The sequence below is a fragment of the Larimichthys crocea genome, chromosome XV, assembly GCF_000972845.2.
Source record: "Larimichthys crocea isolate SSNF chromosome XV, L_crocea_2.0, whole genome shotgun sequence".
NCBI classification, from domain to species: domain Eukaryota; kingdom Metazoa; phylum Chordata; class Actinopteri; family Sciaenidae; genus Larimichthys; species Larimichthys crocea.
Window position 1 is genome coordinate 7251086 of NC_040025.1, and position 22519 is coordinate 7273604.

Genomic DNA, 22519 nt, shown 5'->3' on the forward strand with positions numbered 1-22519 from the left:
GGCCCCCTGCAGTATCTCTGCGGATTCCCTAGGGGTCACGGACCCCTGATTGAAGACTCCTGCTCTACTTTCATTGAGAAAAGTCATACATGCAAACAAACACATGAATTTGATGTTCATAAAATAGCATATCAAATATAGCTTACTGTTAAAGAACACACATTTGTGCAGACAATTGTTTCAAAAACAATTTATTTGAAAATTTTCACCAGTTGCATTTAACTGATCATCTAACAATATATGAAAAGGGTTTTATATTGATAAAGATAACACAAAAAAAAACATTTGTAACCCTATGAATATGTCTGCAGTACAGGGCATTGATTCAATATTGTCACACATCATCTCTTTATAAGCGTCCCAAAGAAAGCTTCATTCTCTCAGGTATTGTTCCTCACAGTTCTCTTTAAATAGACAATACCAAATCATGAAATGACAAAATGATTAAATGACAAACTTGAGAATATTCCCTTTGAAACACATTATCCAAACAATGTCCTCCACAAAAAAATAAAATGATAGAAAAGCTTTTAGTTCAGAAAAGAAAATTCCATTCAAGATACACTGTTGTTCAGAGCAGTACTATTTGCATCAATAAATTATTTTTCCACACAGAAAAAAGAAGGCTGAAAGACGTGAAATCTGCATTCACTGCTTTCATTTCGTTCCCAACACAGCAACGGTTTAATGGGCCCAAAGGATCAGCAAGCATTATTATTATTATTATTAAAGACTATTCTTCTAAATAAATGTATGTATTTGTGTACACCAGTTTTAAATACAAAGCATATGGAATACATCATAAAAGACTGAAAAGAGGAAAAAACTGTGGTGAAAGGCACAGTGAAAGATAATTGCTGAAACAAGCCACAGTATCATGGAAAATATCAAAGGAATATAAATAGAGGATTTAAAGATAATCAGCCACACATTTTACACTCTGTTAGGTCCACAGTCAATTATTCCATGTAAAAACACTGCATTTATCAGAAGAAGAGAAGAGAGCAGACAACAACAACTTTGCTTACAGAATTGTTGACATTAACATATTCATATCAGAGCGGAACACTGCAAATATCCTAATGTGAACATCTGTGTATCTGGTTATAGCTTCTTTTGATGGATGCACAATGTGTGCTGGAGCATAACAACTACATCCAGTCTTTTCTATGTGACTGCATTCAGGTGGCCTACAGCTGTTTGCTTGTGAATATGTACGTTGTGTGAAATCATATCTGTTAGTGACACGGCCATGCATTTACAATTGCATTATTATGTTAGAGACTGTACAAAAATTATAAGGGCCATGAAAGGTGATTTATTTATCTTTTCTTTGTGATTAGTAACAAGAAACCGGATTTTCACAGCAGTGGGGTGTCTGTTTTTCCCCAGATTTATTTTATATCAGTCTTTCCTTCCTCAGTATTGCTTTTTACAGTTTTGCACCTGTAAAGCTCAATAATGGTACCAACCAATTACCAGCAGTTATCTCTCCATAGAGATATAAATTACAGTAAATGTCAAGTCACTTGTTTTTTCTGTGCATAATGATGTGCAGCTTTATTTCATAATACAGTGATCAGCATAATATGTGCAATGTAAAGTAAAATAAAGTACAATAAAAGTAAAAATAAATTATGTGAAGCAATCGACACTTCATATTAGAAGCTGCACATATAACTAAGACACGTACTGATTACTTACATACTGCACATATAATTTACTATATATGTCCACTGATTCACAAGAGTGCTGCTGGTGTGCATCCAGAGGATTTGTGGTTTATGGTCAGTTTTGTGAAGGTAATCCAGTACAGTTGATGCAGCTGTGGTCATGTATAACCAAGCCTTCAGAACAATATCAGACAGCATCTGTTTTGCTTTGTTCCTGACCTAAATATGAGGTAGGATTGTGTGTCATAATATAATTAATAGTAATAATCATAGCTATCCTATATTGTCTTTATATTTTGCTTTACTTAATCTCTATACTGTGGTTATATTAAAATGGTTTGACCATGCCCAATAATTTTTGTATAGTCCCTTGTTATAATATAGTATGTGTGTGAATGATAGAGAGAGACAGACAGAGAGACAATGGTAAAGACAGAGCATGTGTGTGTGTGTGTGTGTGAACTGCACTGCTGAATGTAGAAGCTGGACATGCAGTTACGTATGAATCTAAAGTGATGTAATGCAAAAGTCTCATGGCTGCTGCTGATACTGGCTCTCTGTGGCTGTGTAGAAATCCTCCAGGACACTCTGCAGGTAATCAAAAGTGGGACGGTCCTCAGGTTTGTTCTTCCAGCACTCCAGCATGATTTCATAGAGCTCGGTGGGACAGCTCTCCAGGCGCTGCATTCGATAGCCCTTCTCCAGGGAACGGATCACTTCTGGATTGGTCATTCCTAAAAACAAAAGAACATGACTGGGTTAAAAATAATATTTGCTTATGAATGCAGCATCTGTAGGCGAAGAACAACGATTTTGGCATTCTGGTTTCTGTTTGTAGTCCGAGTAGAACTGTTTGATCACGTTTGAGTGGGCAAAAGGGCGTAAATGTAGACAGTGTAGGCAGTGAGGTTGCTGGGATCCATGGGATAGGGGCACCCATAGAGTGAACAGGACCTCCAACAATACGTTGGGTGGATTCGGGCTCTTGCAAATGATTCAGATTTCCACCTCAGAAATATGACTGTGTGCAGAACAACTCAATAAAACTATTGAATTAAATACATTATTTCATATTCTCTTTGGTAATTTTGTTCAGATTGCTTCTACTAGGGCCTGTTGTAACTACCCTGTGCCACTAGAAATATTACATGGGTTATATGAGTTTGATAACTTCCTGGTTCTATAAATGGCAATGTCGGTCTGCAGAGTAAATATCTCAACAACTATTGGATAGACTGTGAAACATTGTGGAGACTTCCTCAGACTTTGGTGATCGTCTGATTTTTCCTCTGGCACCATCATCAGGGCAAAATTTTAATTTGAGTCCTGACCAAATGCTTGCAAAACTACTTACATTTCCATCAGCCTTTGCCGAACTTGTGTTTAGTTCTAATTAGGAAATGTTAGCATGTCAAAATTTACCTGCTAAACAAAAAATGTAGAGGTGCTGTGTTGTTAAATGACACAACAAAAAAACTACAAATAGCCCTCCACACCCACAAAGTGAGTCTTGTGAGTGTCTGCCCTGCCTCTGGTTTAAAAAAAAATCAAAATTCACAACTGTTATTTTATTCAAATGTAGTTATCTGACCACTACACCTTACCTGCATGCATGTCGTTTATTATGGTTCAGTTTGCACGTGTCAGCCTGCATTTATGTAATTTATATTCTGTTCGTTCGTTTTATATCTGTTCTTCCACTTTGCATATTTCAGTTAGTGTCTAACAATGTTAATTAACCATTCGATTTAACCCTTCTATATGTGCATTAGCATCAGGAACCTCTGTGTTGAAGGTTTTAAATGGTATAATTAACATTAATGTTCTTTTCTTATTATTGTTAGGCATGCTTATACATGACATCGATTGTACATCAATAACTAATATTATGAATTATATATTCTGTTTTATGGTGACTTCGTAACATTTGTCCAGGGACTATAGATGATTCATTTACAGAAACATTTTTTATCAAAGTACACTGTCCAGTGAAATAAAATAACAAGTAAATAAATAAACAAACCAGTGAAAAGATCTTTAATGGACAGAGTTGAAATGTAGAAATGTGACAACCCTTTGTATACTAGCTTCAAGTGTAATGTCCTGGCTGATATAAGTAATCCACTTACCTGGGTATGGTGTGCGTCCGTAGCTGATAATCTCGGTCAGTAAGATGCCAAAGGACCAGACATCAGATTTGATGGTGAAAGAGCCATAGTTGATGGCCTCAGGAGCAGTCCATTTGATGGGGAATTTGGCTCCTGGTTATTGTGGAAAATTAAATATATATATATCACTATTTATACAGTTAATTCTGTGTACACTGCTGAATCTCCTATATTTGCCATATTTCTATTTATACTGCTCATTCCGTTAATACTGCTGCTATTTACCATATTTATACTGTCCGTTTTGGTCATACTGATATATCGCCATATCATACTGTTTATATCTTAGATTGCCATATTTTTCTTCTTTTTAACTTTCATATTTTATAATTCATGTTTATTGCTGTTTGCACCAGGGATTGAGAGAAACGCTATTTCAATTCTGTGTATGTCAGGTACATATAGCAGCAATAGACAATAAAGTTTGACTTAATCTTCTACTCACAGGGTAAGTCATACTATGAGTCGCTATTAACTTTACTCTCTATTATTCTTGTCACTCATGTTGTAATCTGACATCTCAGGAACATTGTGCTGGAAAAACAGAAATTTTGACTAGTCAAAGCTGGAAAAACAGAAATTTTGACTAGTCAAAGCTGGAAAAACACAGGTGGACTTAATAACTCGAAGGACTCAGTTCCATTTTGTGTCTCGGTAACAGCAATAACAGGACCTCCCCTTAGCTGTCATTAAAACCCCTGTGAGGTTCCTGCTATGTCATGTTAAAATTTCCCCTGAACTGATGAAACCATGACTGCTCCCATTTTGTCACTTCCTCTGTTTCTTAATCACTTTAGCTGATGACACCTGGTGGCAGAAAAGTGAAAACAGTGTCGTACCTTCTCTGGCGGTGTACTCGTTGTCTTCAATGATACGGGCGAGGCCAAAGTCAGCAATTTTGCATACTAAAGCCTTATTGACCAGGATGTTGGCAGCTCTCAGGTCTCTGTGGATGTAGTTCCTTTGCTCAATGTAGGCCATGCCCTCTGCAGTCTACAGACAAATAAATCAGCGTTAAAGAGTCAAAACATAAAATAAGTGTGGAAGTAAGTGCAAATGAAAGCAGCTTGAAACACTTCCCTATTAAAAGCACGGACTTCCATGCTCTTAGACACACTATACTGTACGTACAACAGACTTTGTATAAGCGGCTTCTTTAAGGAAGTATATAAGGAAGTGTAGTAACAGCACAGCAACATTTACTATACATGAGAGGATTTTTTCAAACATGTACTCTCTCTCTTTAGATCTTTTGTGTTCTGTGCTAGAGCGAGATAAGACCAGTCTCTCTTGCTATCTGATGAATAATTTAACTTAACAAAACTAGACGTGGTAGGGTTGAGTCAGAACAAGCAGATCTGACTGTCTTCCTCTTCCCTTTCCTCTTTAAGTTCAGAATTTAAATGAGCACTTATAACAGCTGCTTTTGTTGTATTACTGTGAAGAAATGTATGGTTAGATTTCCATGAGGTGTTACAGGTTGGACTGGAACAACAAGTCTGAGACCTCAGGCGTCATAGCTCTGCAGCTGGATCATATTGGCTGGGTGTAGTTCAGTGTTTCCTTATTCAGTCATCCATTTTTGTACACTTTTATTCTGGATAAGGTTTCAGTGTTTCCCCTGTAATTATTATTGTCTGTTATTTCCAAACCACCAGGAATTCAGCTCTTTTCACTGAAGACAGTCAAGAATGCAATACCAAAGGTACTGTATCCACAACAACCCACAGTCAGAAAACTGTATATAATATCGCAGTTAGACAAATCTCCATTTTAGAAATACACAGACATGCAAGAAGTAAATAGACACCTTCATTCAAATGCAAATTAAAGGTGTCTATTTACTTCTTGAATGTCTGTGTAGATACTAAATAATACAATTCACTTTCAGCACAACTGTGTGAACTGAACAATAGACTTCTGAACTCAAGACATAATGTGAATATTCAAATACAGCCTGTGTACAATGAACTGCAGACAAACAAAGGGTTCATTCATGTCAACACAACCAAACAATCAGAGGTTTTGATCTTGTTAGCTGTCATGTGCGGAATGAAGGACTGAATGTGACTGATGAGTCTCACCTGGGCAGAGAAGTCAATGAGCTTGGGAAGCTGCACACGGTTGCCCTCGTCGCTCTTTAAGAAGTCTAATAAACTTCCTGTAGACACATACAAACACATGCTGCATGTTAAGCTCAATGTGTTAGATACATTTTCGACATGAACAAAATTTTAAAAAATCTGTGACTTGATCGTGCAAAAGCAAGAACAAACTATAGATATTCATTATCAACCTTATAGCCCTGTCAGCTGAGCCCAAGCACCCCTTCAACACAAATGTGTTTGTTTGAACTGACTACAAACCAAATGTTCAATTACAAACATGTCAGTATTATTACAATATGATTTTTCATCTGTACTATGACCAGATGATGGCATGTTTAGACTATTTTTTACTTTTAGTGCACTTTAAGTTTCAACTGTTTATTCATATCATCAGTTTCAACATTTATAATAGCATTCTAAACACATTATTTGAGTTTCGCAAACATTTCTATAATGTCGTTATTAACCCTTTACAAAGCTTTTGCTGTCTCTTAGTTAGGATTAAAGGTCCAGTGTGTAGGATTTAGTTGCATCTCATGGTGTAATCGCTGCATTGCAATCTCTTCACATTACCCTCACCTTCCTAGTATAAAGGAGAAACAACACTTTAAGGACTGTTTAGCCTCAGTGTTTAGTTTGTCTGTTCTGCGCTACTGTAGAAACACAGTGTTTCAACATGGTGGCCTCCATAAAAGAGGACCCACTCCCACTGTAGATATAAAAAGATAACATTTAAGTAATAAAAACAAAAAGATTATTATTTTCATGTGATTATACATGCATGAAATCATAGTTATGAATATTATATTACATGTCTGCCTTATTCGGAAAACCCAAATCTTACACACTGCACCTTTAAATACACTTTATTATGCATTTATCAGCAGATGACTTTGTATCTATGAAGAGTAAACTATGCCTTTTGTGAGTACTGGATCTAAAATCAAAACATGGTTATTAAAGTGAATAAATCTTTTATTGTACCTTTCTCCATGAACTCAGTGATGATATAGATGGGCTCCTCCTTTGTGACCACTGCATGGAGTCGGACCAGTTTGTCATGTTGCAGGCTCTTCATCAGATTGGCCTCACCCATAAAGGCCTCAACTGACATGCTGCCAGGCTTCATGGTTTTCACTGCTACTTTTGTGTGTTTATTGTATGTAGCTTTGAACAAAATGATAATTCTGATTAGAAAATGAATTGCTAACTTCCCAACTCCAGAAATTACTGAATTCGAAAATCTATCTCACCCATCCAGACTTCTCCAAACTGGCCAGCGCCAAGCCTCCTCTCCAGTTTTAGTGAGGATCTTGGGATTTCCCAGGCATCTTTCTCCCATGGCTTCTCGGGTTTGGGGCTCAAGCATGGGCTGGTCAGGGTTTGGCAGAGGCCATCTCCCTGCTCTAAAATAAAAAAAAAAGAGTGACAGCAAGTGTCAGTATGTCTGTTGATCTTATTTGCAGGAAAAAGATCTATAATTTCACAAATGATTTTAATGTAATCAAAACTAACATATCTCTCGTCTATCTATTTAATAATGACCCTGATGATATTTCACATAGCTTGATGTACTAAAGTTGCCCAGCAGAGTGTGCTGTGTGGTGGAACAGAGCTGAAGTTACTTTTTTCTCTGTTGACTCCTGAATCTTAATGAAGGCAGTAACTCAACTAGATAACTAAAACACACAGCTGTGAGGAGGTAACATTATTCAGTGATAAACAAGGGGAACAGTGGTGAACTCACTCTTGTAATGGCTGACCAGCTCCTGCAGGGTGCTGAAGGTGTTGCGCGGAGAGATGTAGAATCCTCCATTGTCCAGCGTACGGATCTTATAATGTTTCACTGTGTCACCAGAATGGACATCGCTGTCCCTGACAGACAGAGAGTAGCTGCCTGTGGTAAAAGAGAAACAAAGCGGTTACCATGTGACCTGCAGGGGATTTTATTCACTAATACTAATGTATCATGTGAATGATTAACTAAACTTTGAGTTGCACATCATAAAGAGAAACGTGTCATAAAGACACAGCATGTGTCACATGAACATGAGTGAGACCTGTGAGCAGTGCTGTTATCAAATCAGCTGTGTGAGACTTTGCTGATTAGAGAGGTGAGAGGTTTCCAAAACAGACGTTGTGGGCTGTAAAACTGAAACGGCAAGTTGAAAGACACTAAAAGCTCTTAGAGCTGAGGGGAACCGCAGAGTCAGCTTAAAATTCTAGAGATAAGAGCAGCTATAAAGGCCAAATTTTCATTAAAATCATTAGTCTTTTTACCTGTAACACGATGTAGTACACTTTGGTCAAAGTCTACAGGACTTTGCTTGTTTGTATTGGCACAAAGACTACTAGAAGAAGAAGATATACTTTATTAATCCCTCAGTGGGGAAATTCTTTTTTCACTCTATTTTATTTTTGACATGCATTTTAACCCAGAGACACATGCAGTACAAGGTACAAGGGCTCATAGACATGCAAATGTGGAGAGAGATGGTGGAGTGATGGGCAGCCCCCCTGAGAAGCGCCCAGCGAGCGGTTGTGGGGGATCGGTGCCTTGCTCAAGAGCACCTCGGCAATGCCCAGGAGGTGAACTGGCACCTCTCCAGCTACCAGTCCACCTTCCATATTTTTGGTCCATGTGGGACTTCAACCAGCCACCCTCCGGTTCCCAAGCCAAGTCCCTATAGACTGAGCTACTGCCGCCCCAAAGTTACTGTCGCCCCCCTACAGACCAGACTACTCGTTTAAAGGACAGATATTGTGTTTTTGGCTCACCCTTGGTGGTCTCACTGTCTCGGATCATGTAGGATCCCACTTTGTTCCCAGGAGCCAGCAGCTGCCTCTCAGCATCTTTCCTGCTCACGCCCTTAAAGAACCACCTCAACGACAGGAAACAGATCAGTTAGTACAGACGGCTCCTCCTGCACAAGCCTTCATTTTCCATTCATACTGCGCATTTTGCTTCCTTGCTTACTTCAACTTTATGATCTACAGTATATAAATATGGTACATGATGCTACTATTAGACATTAAATATAAATATCATATTCAGAATGTGTATAATGCATATGAATGTGTTTTCAATGTGAAGATGAGTACACTTACTCCTCTGCCTCCAGGGTGTCTTTGGCTACATAATTACTGGGGATGTAACCTTCCTGACCTGTGCTGATTAACATAGCTCTCCACCACTCCCCTGACCTAGAGAGAGAGAGAGAGAGAGAGAGAGAGAGAGAGAGAGAGAGAGTCAAGAGTCAAGAGAGGACATGGTAAACCACATGCATCACACGTCCACAAACAACATGTTGAACAAACAAGTCATTTATTTCTCTTGAACCAAGAAAGAATTCATATTCACTATTTCGTACCGCTGATACTGATACTTACTCCTCTAAGATTTTGAGCTTATCTCCCTTCTTGAAGCCAAGGTCTCCTTCATGAATGGCCTCATAGTCGTACAGTGCCATTGCAATACTCTCTCCTACAGCAGCAAAGCACAATAAAAACAGATACATTCTGGTCATTGATGCCGTGTAAAAAATATATATCTTTTTGAGCCATCATGTAAAAAAATTCAGAGCACATCATCTCTCACTCTGTGAGAGAGAGAGCACATGACTGATCTGTGTGTGTTGTTGTTTGACTTCACTAACACTAGATTCCCCATACTTTGACTATAACCAACTTCCTTTTGAGCTTGATAATTATAGCAGTGTGGTAAGGCGGTGAGAGGGGCTATCACTCTACCAACACACTGACGCTCTCCTTCCTCTGTCTCACATGTTGTGTTAATCTTTGGACAGCTTTTCTCTGTGTCTAACCAGCACTGACCTAATGATGCTGTTTAAAGACTGTCTGGTCGGTTTGACATAACATGGTGGGAGGTTGGTAATAAAACTGCTATTGACTGACCTCATTAGTGGTTAAATTGGGGTTGAATTTAAAATGCAAGTATAGGTTCTTAAGCGTTATAATACTGGGTAAGTGCAGTAATACTAATAACGACTCACCGTCTGAAGAGTTTGCATTGGAGAGCATTTTGTTCTGTAAAGAGAAAGACAGAGAGAGGCATTGGAATAAGGTTCAGATTCAGAACTCAAAGAACAACTTAAAAACCTCTTGAAGGGAACAAAGAACTTATGCCTTGAGGCTTCAAAAAGACATATCTGTTAACAGGTGGATACCTGCCATACCCATACAAATGCAGTAAAGGTCATTTTATTTATTTTTTTTTTGTTATTTTATTTTATTTTAATCCATTCAATCTAATTATTCATCTAATTATTTTATTATTTATTTCTATGTTTGTGTGTTACTCTTATGTAGTTTGCACATAAACTTGAAACATGTACTCTTGTGCTGTATTAAGATCAGATCACAAATGGGAAACAGCAGACTAAATGTGATGATTGTATAAGTTGCTGAAACTGTAATTAAGTTCAAAAACTTCTTAGGGGCAGGGCAACGCTCTGGAAATGCAGTCACTATATAAAGGAACCTTTCCTCGCCACTGTAGCCGAGTGCTTGCTCATGGTGGGAATTGTTGGGTCTCTGTAAATCATATTACCAGGAGTACAGACCTACTATAGTAGCTGTGGTTTTATGTGGCTGTAAAAACACCTCGCTCTATAAACACGAGATAAAGAACATTATATGTCGATATAATCCATAAAGATGAACTGTATTTCTGTACAAACCTACCATTGATTTACTTGGATTTTTTTTTTGCCTCAACAACTCAAGAACTAGCTATCAAACTCTTTTAGTTAGTTGGTTGAGTTTTTCAACCATTACCAAAGTAACTACTCTGCTCTCCGCTAGAGAGTGCATCTACCTTCTAATAATATTAAAAATGTTTGATTTTGTCAAGACGAGTAACTGACTGATATTTTCACCATAGCGACTGTCAATAGACTCTTATTTCACTGGTTCAAAAAAGCAGTTGGCCTAAGGTAAAGTGATGAGCTACTCAAAGTAGCTACAGTGTTGTTTGAATTGTTCACTTGGCTACTGTGCAGCAGCATTCGATTTGCGGAACTATATTATATATAACACATGAGGTTATACTAAATATCAGCATGGCTGGGATTCATTTTGACACTTGACCATAACTAAATCATTGTTTTGATATTCAGCTCATCAGCACTCACTCTCGTGTGATAGCGCTTGATTGTGAAGTTTTCATGGCAAATCTGTTATCAAATTGTCAATTATCAAGTGTTTATGACCACCTGATGAATCTACTGGAATATTAATACTTTCCTTTTATCTCCAATGTGGTCTTCACCAACTACTAAAATACTTTCCTTTACTAGCTTATAACTAACTTGGTCTACCTGCTATATATATCTACAGTCAGACAGATGAAGTTAGCAACAGGCTAGAGAAGAAAGTATTTCAGACACACATATTTCAGTTTTTAAGAACAAATTTATCACTCAAGATCCAATTGCAGCTTTATATATAACTATTGCACAAAAAGCAAACATTGAAAAGGAAGGACTTTGTGCAATCACCTTTAAAAAATCAAGATGTTGGTTGCAGTTCATCTTTACTTTAGGTTTTGGGTTTATAGGTTTTGTTTTCAACAAAAGGTACAATACGCTGAGCTGTGTTGAGACAAATTTAGACATCTGCGAGGGAGCCTATTAGGTGTTCCTGTGAATTGAGGGACGTCTTAAGGTGTTGCTTAATACTCGATACTTGATCATACGTCTCCTGCCTGAGCGCTCTAGTTCTGCTTCTGTCACTTCCTCTTTCTTTACTGAATAGATGTTACAGTCAGCACACAGGAAGTAGCCAGAGGAACCACACTTAGACGCAGCAGCACTGATACTTTACCCATAGCACAGATCAAAGTCTGGCCAGTATGCATATTCATAACATGGAACATATTCAGAGTATGTCAGCGAACATCTATCCTCTCTGAAAAACACATGACTTGTGGTGGTAACAAATGAAACTGTGTAACCTCGTCATACTTTCACTGTTTCTGTGTTTGACACAGCTCTTCCTCATTCTTTATTTAAAGCCCGGACACTTCTGCAGGTGTCTGCGTCCGTTTTTATTTGAAAAATAGTCCATGAATGCGTTTTGGTTAAAAATAATGTCGGTGTGGATCTGAATTCATGTTCAGTGGTGGAAAAAAACTTTCATATAGAACTTGATGCTATTCTATACTTCTACTGCTGTATTTGATGAGGAAAATGTTGTACTTCACCACATTTATCTGGAAGCTATAACTTTACTAGTTGCTATTAAGATGAAATATAAATAAATAAATATGTAGTGTAAGAGCTCCCTGAGTGTTTAGAAAACTAGAAAAGGGCTATATAAGTACAGTCCATTTACCATTATGATAATTCTTCACATATCCTCCGAACAGTTTGACGCTAGGAATTTTTTTTCTCTTAGACAAATCAGGAGAAAAATAACCTTGTTCAAGGTCTGTCTCAACACACAACACAGATATCTCTTCTCTGTGCCGGTGCTGAATCTTTGATTTAGTTTTACCAAACATGATCAATAAGTACTGAACTAAAACTTAAATAACTTTCTGAACATCTTTGGTACAACACAATCTGCTTTCATCAATCTGCATGACCTCAAGTGTACAAGTGTACAATCTTTGATATTACTTTTACATTTCTGAATTCTGAATGTCAGTTAAAAGTGTGTACCTTATTTGTATCATTACTTCTCTATGTGATTCTAGATGTGTGAAGTTGTTGTTTGCCGTGTCGTGAAACACCAACTCGTTACTTTTCTCACATTTATAGCTGTCACAACATGACTACTTACAGCTTTGGCCCCAGAGTTTCCTGTGGTGGGGTCTTTGACATAGTGGGCCGTCTGTGTACGGTTCTGCAGATCATCGTTCCCCGTCCCTTTGCTAAGAGGCTCCTGCTCCTTCTTAGAGCCCACGCAGCCCATAGTGCCTTCTGCAGGAGGACAACATATTTTTCGTCAACAAGTTTTTGTCAAAGAAATATTACTAAGAACACATTCTCAACCTTAATGCGCAAGGCTGGGATGGTAAAATGCACAACACTACACAAACAATGAGAGCTTAACAGATTATGAAGTAGTTTAGCACAGTGGAATGCATGGATCCTCTGCACTCCATAATTAAATGACATAGAGCATATGTAGAGTTAGTAGACATCCCCTACATACTTTCTGGGTGTATATGTGTATAGGTATATCTTTATATACATGACTGTATATATTGTTTTATTTCATTTTCCTTTTATTTTATTATTTCTTATAAGAATAAATGAGCCTGTATATTTTCACATGTTTATCTGAATATGATGAGTAAAAAAGCACATTAGTCTCTGGTGTGAATCTGTTTGCAAACTGTGCAGCGTTGTAGAGCTGAGAGATAACCTCTATCAGCTGGTTTGGCTGGTTACTGCGAATGTATTTACAAATGTCACTAAAACTGGGTGGAGAAGGTGGGAAATGGCATATCACACAATGTTGTTAGATATCTCCACCACAGGGCAAAGACTGAGAAGACAAATATGCCTTATAGAGCTTACAAAGTCGGTCAGTCAGTTTACTGGATGACCATGAGCTAAGGAATATCCAGGGAATACTTTTTTTTTCTTTTCATGTCCTACTGTATCTCTTGATGTGTGTATCTACATGCAAATGTGTAGCGGCTATATAGAACAAGGTTTAACAGGTAGAACAAAGAGGGAGTGTGTGATTGGAGAGACAGTAGAAGCTGTGTTCCATAGCGCACATTGGCTCACATACACGGATGAAGTGGACGAAGAGAGAGAGGGGAACAGCTCAGAAAGAAGGATGTTATGAATATTATGAGCACTAAACACAGTCCTGTCACCATGCAAACAGTCTACTATGGTTTTAAATGTCACATGTCATTATAAATTGACACTGGCAAACACTGATATCCATTTATGTTTATTAGTACTGATACAGTGACAGATTTATACTTGAAATGTTTCTGCAGACAGCTTCTGTTTGGCAATCTACAGTCTACCACGGTAATTACCATCATGACTCTCATGCACAGTGGTACGCAATGGAAAATGTTTCATTTGAACATTTAGACACAGGAAGTTCTGGTGTTCTTTCTGTCAGAATTAGCTGTGTTTGCTTCCTTTTTTCTCTCTCTTCAAACCTTGTTCCTCTTTAGATGTCTTATCAAAGGAGGGTCAGCTTTCTCTGGAATATGTGGCCATGTGACCATTCCCTGTCATATTTATACTGATACAAACTGAACAGTCCACCATCACTCTAAGGTGCTTCCTCAATAGTTCCCTCACACCCTCAGGCTCAGAACCCGAGGAGACTACAACACCAGCCCACAATGCCTGTGTAATCCACTGAGCAGTTCTCACACCTACGGCTGTCTTCTTTTAAGTGTAAAGCACCGCCAAAGCGGAAACATGAGTACGTCACCAGCCAGTGATAAATGCACTGCTGCTTGTTACATATTTGTCCTGCGAAACAGAGGGTGGGGAACAAGGGTCTGTGCCTGTCGCAGTAGAACAGAGGTCACTCAAGGGTTTCTTCTGGGCTAACTTCCTCACTCCCCAGCAAAAACACAAAAAAACTAACACCACCAGTACAGAATGAGGCTGCTGTTTTACTGAGGCGGTCCTCATTAAGTCCACCCCACCCGCAGTTGGGGATCCGAAAGACAGATCTATGAGAAATTGTTCATGGTTTGACGATGCTGTCACTTTCAGTTCTGTTCTTCTATGACCAGTGTTGTCTGTCCAGACCACATTATCCTTAAAAATAGACCATTCAAGTCAGCGGAACCCACATGAATAATAGTTATTATGTGTCAAATGATTAGTAACGTTCAACTACTTTTGACGAGATTTCTTTCCTCCTGCTCCAAACTAGCAGCAGTTTCACAGACATGCTGAATCGATAACATGTTTAATGATGGAAATCAGAAATCTGCGGCTTCAAATGAACACTTCTGCTTGCAGTTTTGAGTACATACTGTAAGTGCATTCACAGTCAAAAAGTTGAGTGCAGGATGCTGGACATTTCTCGTCCTCAGTGGTCGCCATTTCGGCTTTGTAGCAGAAGGGAAGGGACATAAAAAAACGCCCATACAAATGCATGTATTACATCGCCTAAGATGGACTGTGGTGTATTATGCTGTCGACCTGACAGTAAGATAAAGTGTTGAGAATATGCTCACTATAGCACACATCAAAACAGAACCTTTTCTGTGGTTAAAGCGTTTGCTGCGGACTCTCTCCACAGCAGTGCATGGCTCTACTTCTGTACCTAGACTTTTGGTTCTCTAAACTCTTAACACACTCATACAACTCCACTTCAAAAAGCCATCAGAGCGTTGGCTGGTCGGTTTAGTTCAGCACAAAGACTGCACTGTAGCTGTGACGAACAGGAGTCTCTGATTATTGCCTGGAAACCTCAGAGTCACAACAGGACTTTAGAGATATGATGAGGGGAATAAGCAAATTAGCCTCTTTACCAAAACGCTGAACTATTGTTCAGTCAGACTACGGAACTTTTTCTAACAGCTACTGCTGTGGCTACAAGTGGCCTGTCTTATTGGACAGTGATAGAGACAGATACAGGAAGGGTAGGAATCAAACCCAGGTCACCAGAAGAGCTACTAGGCCTCCTCCGCCCCAAAGGTCTCTTTCGGCAGCTTTAAAGACACTGTCACTCAAGGCCACGTCATTGAGTGTGCTTTATTTTTCCATTTAATCATTCACACCCAGATAAGAAAGATTCTTCTGTCAAAAGTTGCACAGTCACACTTTAAATAAGTAAGCTGTACTATTCAAGAGCACTGCTAATGTCTATAACTGCACAGCAGCCACATTTAAAAGCCTCACAGCACCTTTCAGAAGAGTTACTGTGTTCCTTCTCAGGCCTTGGTTTCTATTTGTGATGAAAGTGATAGAAAGTGCAAAATTAGTTGTATAGAAGTAATATGCATCTGTGTCTCTCTGTCTCTCTATCTGTCTCTATTTATCTGTCCACCCCCCCTCTCTCTATCTACCCCTCTCTATCTTTAACTCAACCGGTTGTGGTGGATGACCGTCTACCTGTGAGCTTGGGTCTGCTCGAAGTTTCTGCCTGTTAAAAGGAATTGTCACCAAGTGCTTGCTCATGGTGGAACTGTTGGTCTCTGTAAATAATATTACAAAGAGTACGGTCTAGACTGCTCTGTATGGAAAATGTCATGAGATAACTTTTTTTTAATGATTTATTTAAATAAAATGTAATTGAATTAATAATATTAAAGCCCAAATGTGCATTTTGTCTGCTCCAAAAATAACTGTTGCTTTGCCTTTTATCAGACTGTCACCCTACAGTTCGGATTTGTATAAAGACCCAGTTCAGGATTATCAAATTATATCATTCCATGCAAATGAGCACCACTGCAAACATCATGCTGTGGAGTCATGACAGGCCGCCAAGCTTTCAGGATGTGTGGACAAGTGAATTGAGGCTTTGTTGTTTGAGCCCATACAGCACAATAAAAGGGCACAAGGAAGTCCAAACATGGACTTCAGCATTAAAGACTTGTCATCTTTATGGTATTAAACGTCGCACACTACACCTACACCCTGTGGCTGTCCAGGCAGTTGTAACAATTACACTACGTCCGTGTTTATGATGGATGTATTATTGTGTATTATGTATTATGTATCATCAAACAAGCTTTCCATGGTAATACATGAGAGCCGGGACTCTCCCAAGAGACAGAAGAAAGGAATAATTCATGTACGTTCTGTTATGAGGGATGGTTCCTTCCTCAGATGTAAATTTTGTGGGCTACCAGGCTGCTTGGGACTGCCTCGGGCCATAACAGCATCACCTGGCAGCCAGGTATGGAACAAGAAAGAAAGAAAGAAAGAAAGAAAGAAAGAAAGAAAGAAAGAAAGAAAGAAAGAAAGAAAGAAAGAAAGAAAGAAAGAAGATCTAGTAACACTTTATTTGGATGATGACGAGCGTTTGTAACTGTTTCTCTTAGTCTGTAGATCATCTACACTGTATATTTGACAATTCATGAACATTCCCTAATCAACCACAACACACTAGTGTAATATCAGAAAACATTACATTGTTACAAAGTTACTCATCAACAGGAAAAGACGAAAAGAAGACTGTGACACTCCTACTGCTTAACATGATGACATTGTGCTTCATAGACAGCCCCGTCGGACTGAATCTGATCTCATCTATCTGATCTGTGTGCTTCGTATGATTACTGTTGCCATGATCAACAAGATTTACTTGGCAGATAGTATGTAAAAGCTGAAGCGGATATCTTAATGTACAGTGTCTGTACAATTTTGCTTTTATGGCCTGAACCATGTCATACATATAATGTGGTCTGTTTTCTAAACTATGTGAAGTTTAAGGTACATAATGTGGGTTATATGAAATGATTAGGTAAGATAAAAACAGAAACTATTCACTGATGGACTGAAAATGAATCATTTATGTTGATCATCAAGCAAATATGTCATAAATCTTCCGGTTCCAGTTTCTTGAAGTGAGAGGATTCTCTCTTTTTTTAAATTCAATCAGTATCATTTGAATGTCTTTGAGTTTCGGACTGTTGAACAAAACAAGACATTTAAATGTCACTTCAAACAGTTTTCACTCTTTTCTGACGTTTTATAGAGCAAAACAAATCATGGAGATTAACAAACAGATGAATGGATCATGAGAATAATCACCAATTAATCAAGATAAATTGAAGAATGTTCATATTTCCTTTATATGGTATGTCCTTTATACATATCGGATCCTGGAAAAAATTGGAAAATCGAGTCTGTAAATTCTAATTCTGCTTCTGTCAAAACAGCAAACTAGGAATGTTGTGTCATTAGAAAAGTTGAGGTTGCAGTAACATTTCCTTGTACAACATTTGGGAAATAACAGACGGGGATGGCTCTGCTAATACAAAAAAAAAAGCTTAATGGAACAATGGTCAGTATGATGTAACAGCGGCATTTCTGCAATGTACAGATCACACTGACGATTTAAAACGAAACTCACACACACACAAAACAAAAACGAGTCTGCTGAGGCATCTGGTTTAGATGGACAGTCTCTCTCTCTCTCTCTCTCACTCACACACACACACACACACACACACACACACACACACACACACACACACACAGCACTTCACACTTGATAGGATCTATAATAAAATGTCGGGCAGCACTGTGTTCCTATCTCTTCACCATAGGCGGCGGTTGTTTCAGCTCACGGACCCGGAGGTTCCTCTTTTTTTTTTTTTTTTACTGAGCATCCTCGCTGTAAAACTGTATGTGTTCATCAAAGCATAACTTTCTTCTGCCCCACTCATTTGACACAGACATTGACACCATGACTCTATGTATTTGTGATATTCATCTTCTCAGCCTGCTCTCCCATCTTCACAAGCGAACACAGAACAAGACACTTACCGCGCTTTCACCACTCTTGGAACCACTTGGATAATTATTTCTGTGGTTTATCTGTGCTCTTCTAGATTCAGATGACCGTTTGAAGAATATTCCCCATGTCTTTTATGAAGGTTCCATCTCTTTACTGTCGATTTTTTTTTATATCTCTCTCTTTCTCTCTGGGTTAGGGTTGAAGATGCAGACGAGGCGACAGAGCGCAGCGCACTGGACTGTACGAGGAAGTCTGAGCTGTGCGCATCTGACTGAGTTGATGAAAAGAGGAACAAGCTCACACCGACCGTCCTACTGTTGGTTTCACTGGCTCAAATAGAACCTGCTGTCACTTTTTTTTTTTCAGCTGACTTTATAAGTGCAACTTTGATGGAGAGAAAGCTGCCTAACTGCTGAATACTTAAAAAAAGGCGTTGGGGAGGATGTAAACTCAGTTTATCAAGCTGAGAGTTTACTCTATTTTTAGATCATTGAGAGGAAACAAGCCCTATTTACCACACCCCTGATGTTAAAGTTTCTGTGCTGTCTGTTTTACACATTTTACACACACACACACACACACACACACACACACACACACACACACACACACACACACACACACACACACACACACACACACACACACACACACACACACAGACAAAGCAGCAGCTGCTGCTAAACACAAGGATTCAACTAAATATCAAAAATGATACATTTACTCACACTTTCAGTCAAAGTTTTGTCATTTTACATGTTTTTCTTTGAATTATTGTGATCAATAAACTTCAACAGAAGAAACACTGTTAGTTCAACGTAAGGGCATTACACTCTTATTATTGTATCAGAAAATATCCACACAGAAGTCACAGCACTCAGGGTGGCAATATCTGGCTTGTGGAGCTGGGAAATTGAACCTGTGACCTAGTTTTAAAGTTTTAATTTTCATTAAAAACAACATCAACAAAAAACAGAAAACTAGTGTGATTTTCCATAAATGTAGGATAGATGATGTCTGGTCTGGAGGTCACAGTTTATATTGCCTTTAGGATATGGCTAGTGTTGTACTGCCATACTTCAAAGCATGTCTGTCACCATAGTGAAGTCCTGTGTATGTTTTGCTGATTGAGATGAAGTAGTGGAAAGCCATGGCTGGATGGATGGGCAGATGTAAGGGGCATATTTGCATGTTGTGCAGGAAAGCTCTAACATGTATTCAAATGACAGTTTGACAGCTATCATGCTCAGTGCATCCTCTGGATGGAGGTGGGCAGGCTGCAGAGGAGTATGCGTGGACAGTTCAGTCTGAGGGCCATAACAGCAACTCCACAATAACACGTCAGAGAAAGCTCCCGGCTCTTTATCTATAATCCTTAATCAACAGTCAGGATTAGAAACCAAGTTCCCTCTGAAACCCAGGCTGTAATGATGGAGAGGGGTGGGTGTGTGTTGTGTTGGTTGTGTAAGGAGATAAAGATAAGACTTAAATGAATAAGAAGAAAAAACAGAGAAAGGTAGAATGTGGTAGTTGCTGAAGGATAGTACAAAATAATAATAATAAAAAAAAGAATCCCAGCATGCAGATGATCTGACGTTGCCTGGGTGCAGCCACAATAAGCCTTTTGCTCAGGCACGTAGGCCTCAGTTTGTGCCTCTCTATATTCAAAATGAGTTCCTCTTTTAGCAGGTTGAAGATCCACAGATAGTTTAATTATTACACGGAATTACCACACATGTGGCTCACAGGATCCACAGACAGGTGGATTTTAAGTTTGCACATGCTCTCTGACCTGCTCACTCTGTGATGCTTTAGCATGACTGCGCACCCCCCCACCCCACCCGCCCCCCTAACAACTAATCATTTGCATAACTGTAGATCATTTGCCAGTTCTTGCTCTTATACGAATTGGCATATTTTGAAATTTGAAAGTCAAAATGTCTTAAGTTGAGATTTGTGGTCATTTTTATTGGCAATTTGAACATTTCCTGTTTTGTCTAAATCTATAGAAGATATGGTCGCTGGTAGCAGAGGGGTGTGGTCACATGACCTGAATCACACTCGGGTCATAATTCTGATGAAAGTGACTTATTTGAGTTGAAACTAATTTATATCCTAAGATTAACTAGATTAGAAGACTACAGCTCAATTGAACAAATTTTTTTCATATAGCTCCAAATCGTAATAGAAGTTATGACACAGAGCTGGTCTAGACTGTACTCTTTATGATATTATTTACAGAAACTCAGCGGTTCCTGCAAGCAAGCTAGCAGCTGTGTGCTCAGTAAAAAGTTACTTCCCTGCAATTCATGGTCCTAACATGGCGAAAATGACTTTGAATATATCATCATTGACCTGTGGCTGCCGTTTGACCTTCAGCTTTTTATTTTGGAATGACATGATAACTTCCCCAAGCCAAAAGCCTGAACATGATATAAAATGATGAAGTGACATGTGTGCACGTTTGAATTTTCTTGATCTCTGGCTCTGGACATTGAAATGTGAATACCCAGAGCAAAGGTATGTCTGTTCTGGGCTACTGTAAAAACATGGTGGTTCAACATGGTGGAAGAGGACCCACATTGTCTGTATACAGTATCTAAGGTAACAAAAACTTTTTCTTATCTTTTATTCTCATCTTTAGGTGATTATACATGAAAATATAGTTAAAATATGAATATTATATTCTGTAAATGAAGCCCCTTTAATTGAACACACTGGACCTTTAAGCCTTAATATAATTTGAACAGGTGAGTTGTATATAAATTCACCCTCAGTACAGTTGTCATGAATAGGGATATTAGCTATAGAGACCAAAACTGTTTTTTGTACCAGGCTGTAAACATGTTTATTTCTGCTGTGAAGTTGGACATTTGAACATGGGGACTTATGGAGACTGACACACACATATATATATATATATATATTTCATTCATAATCATGTTTCTTTCTTTAGTAGCTCAGTCCAAGTCTAGTATGGACCAAAGTATGGAGGGTGGACTGGTAGCTGGAGAGGTGCCAGTTCACCTCCAGGGCACTGCTGAGCCCCGAACCCCCGAACTCCTCTCAGGTCGCCGCTCTGTGTGGCTGCCCATCACTCAACCATCTCTCTTCACATGTTCATGTCTATGAGCACTTTGTATGTGTGGTTGTAGCTCGGGTAAAAATACATTAAATAGATTTTCCCCTTGAGGGATCAATAAAAATATCTATTCTATTCTGTTTTCTATTCTATATGTTGCTGTAACTGTGTCAGACCTTGTTCTTGAGTAGGATTTGTAAGAAGAAGCAAAATGTCAGCTCACACTCAAAAGTTTTAATCTGGAGATGACCATACAATCAAATTTGATCAGAACACATATGTGATATGATATGTTAAATAGAGTTGATGAAACGCTCTACAAACTGTTGTTTGGACTCACATGAGTCACATGATTGCAGCAATGCCTTAAATGCCTTGGCAGTGTATGACTCTGTGGGTAGAATGGTTTTACAAGATAAGGAGCAGGTTCCTTTTAACATTTGATGGTTTCTCCATAACCATCGAACCACCAAACCACAACTTTTTACACTTACTACATGGTCACGCGTGGGCCTTGAGGTCCTCGGCAGTATTAATTGTTTGTCTTTGACTGGGTGCCACCATATCTCAACACTGTGGTGGCTGGGATCGAAGAGACCTATTGCTGCCTTCCTAGACATAATAGATAGCTTGTTGTTGACGTTCCAATCTGCGTAAGCAAACATCTGTGTCTCCAGACTAGAATATGCTGACAATAACACCTCCAAGGGTAAGGACATTCTCTTTGACTAATTCTGGGCGTGTAGTATTTGGGGTGTGATCTTTGGGTTTAAAGTTTATCCACCAGAATGAGTTTGTCAGAATGTGAGACCGACTCAGGCACTTCTGATGAACTTTGAAAGTGTCTCTAATTCTCCTTGGCCAAGCGTCAATAAATAATACAGCATAAGACATCAGAGGGTCCTGAACACTTTCTTCCCTCCTGACCTCACCATTGACCTTTGACTTAAGCAATTTCTCCACAACACTACTTATTACTACATCTTGAACAAAACCTGTTCCCAGAAAACACATCATCATCCACTGAGAAGTGGAAATATATGAACAATAGGAGCTAAA

The 22519-nt window shown here is 38.8% G+C and overlaps 1 protein-coding gene across 1 annotated transcript; it reads right to left on the reverse strand.

The window, feature by feature from the left end:
- Positions 1–175: 175 nt before the first annotated feature.
- hck (HCK proto-oncogene, Src family tyrosine kinase) lies at positions 176–18662 on the reverse strand. The gene is made up of 13 exons (XM_010749244.3): positions 18408–18662; positions 12754–12893; positions 9963–9996; positions 9340–9433; positions 9058–9153; positions 8728–8831; positions 7697–7846; positions 7203–7355; positions 6934–7116; positions 5926–6002; positions 4681–4834; positions 3803–3934; positions 176–2407 (listed from the first exon to the last, which is right to left on the reverse strand). The coding sequence occupies exons 2-13, from the start codon at positions 12883–12885 to the stop codon at positions 2205–2207; spliced, it is 1512 nt and encodes a 503-aa protein (XP_010747546.1). The 5' UTR covers positions 12886–12893; positions 18408–18662; the 3' UTR covers positions 176–2204.
- Positions 18663–22519: the final 3857 nt, after the last annotated feature.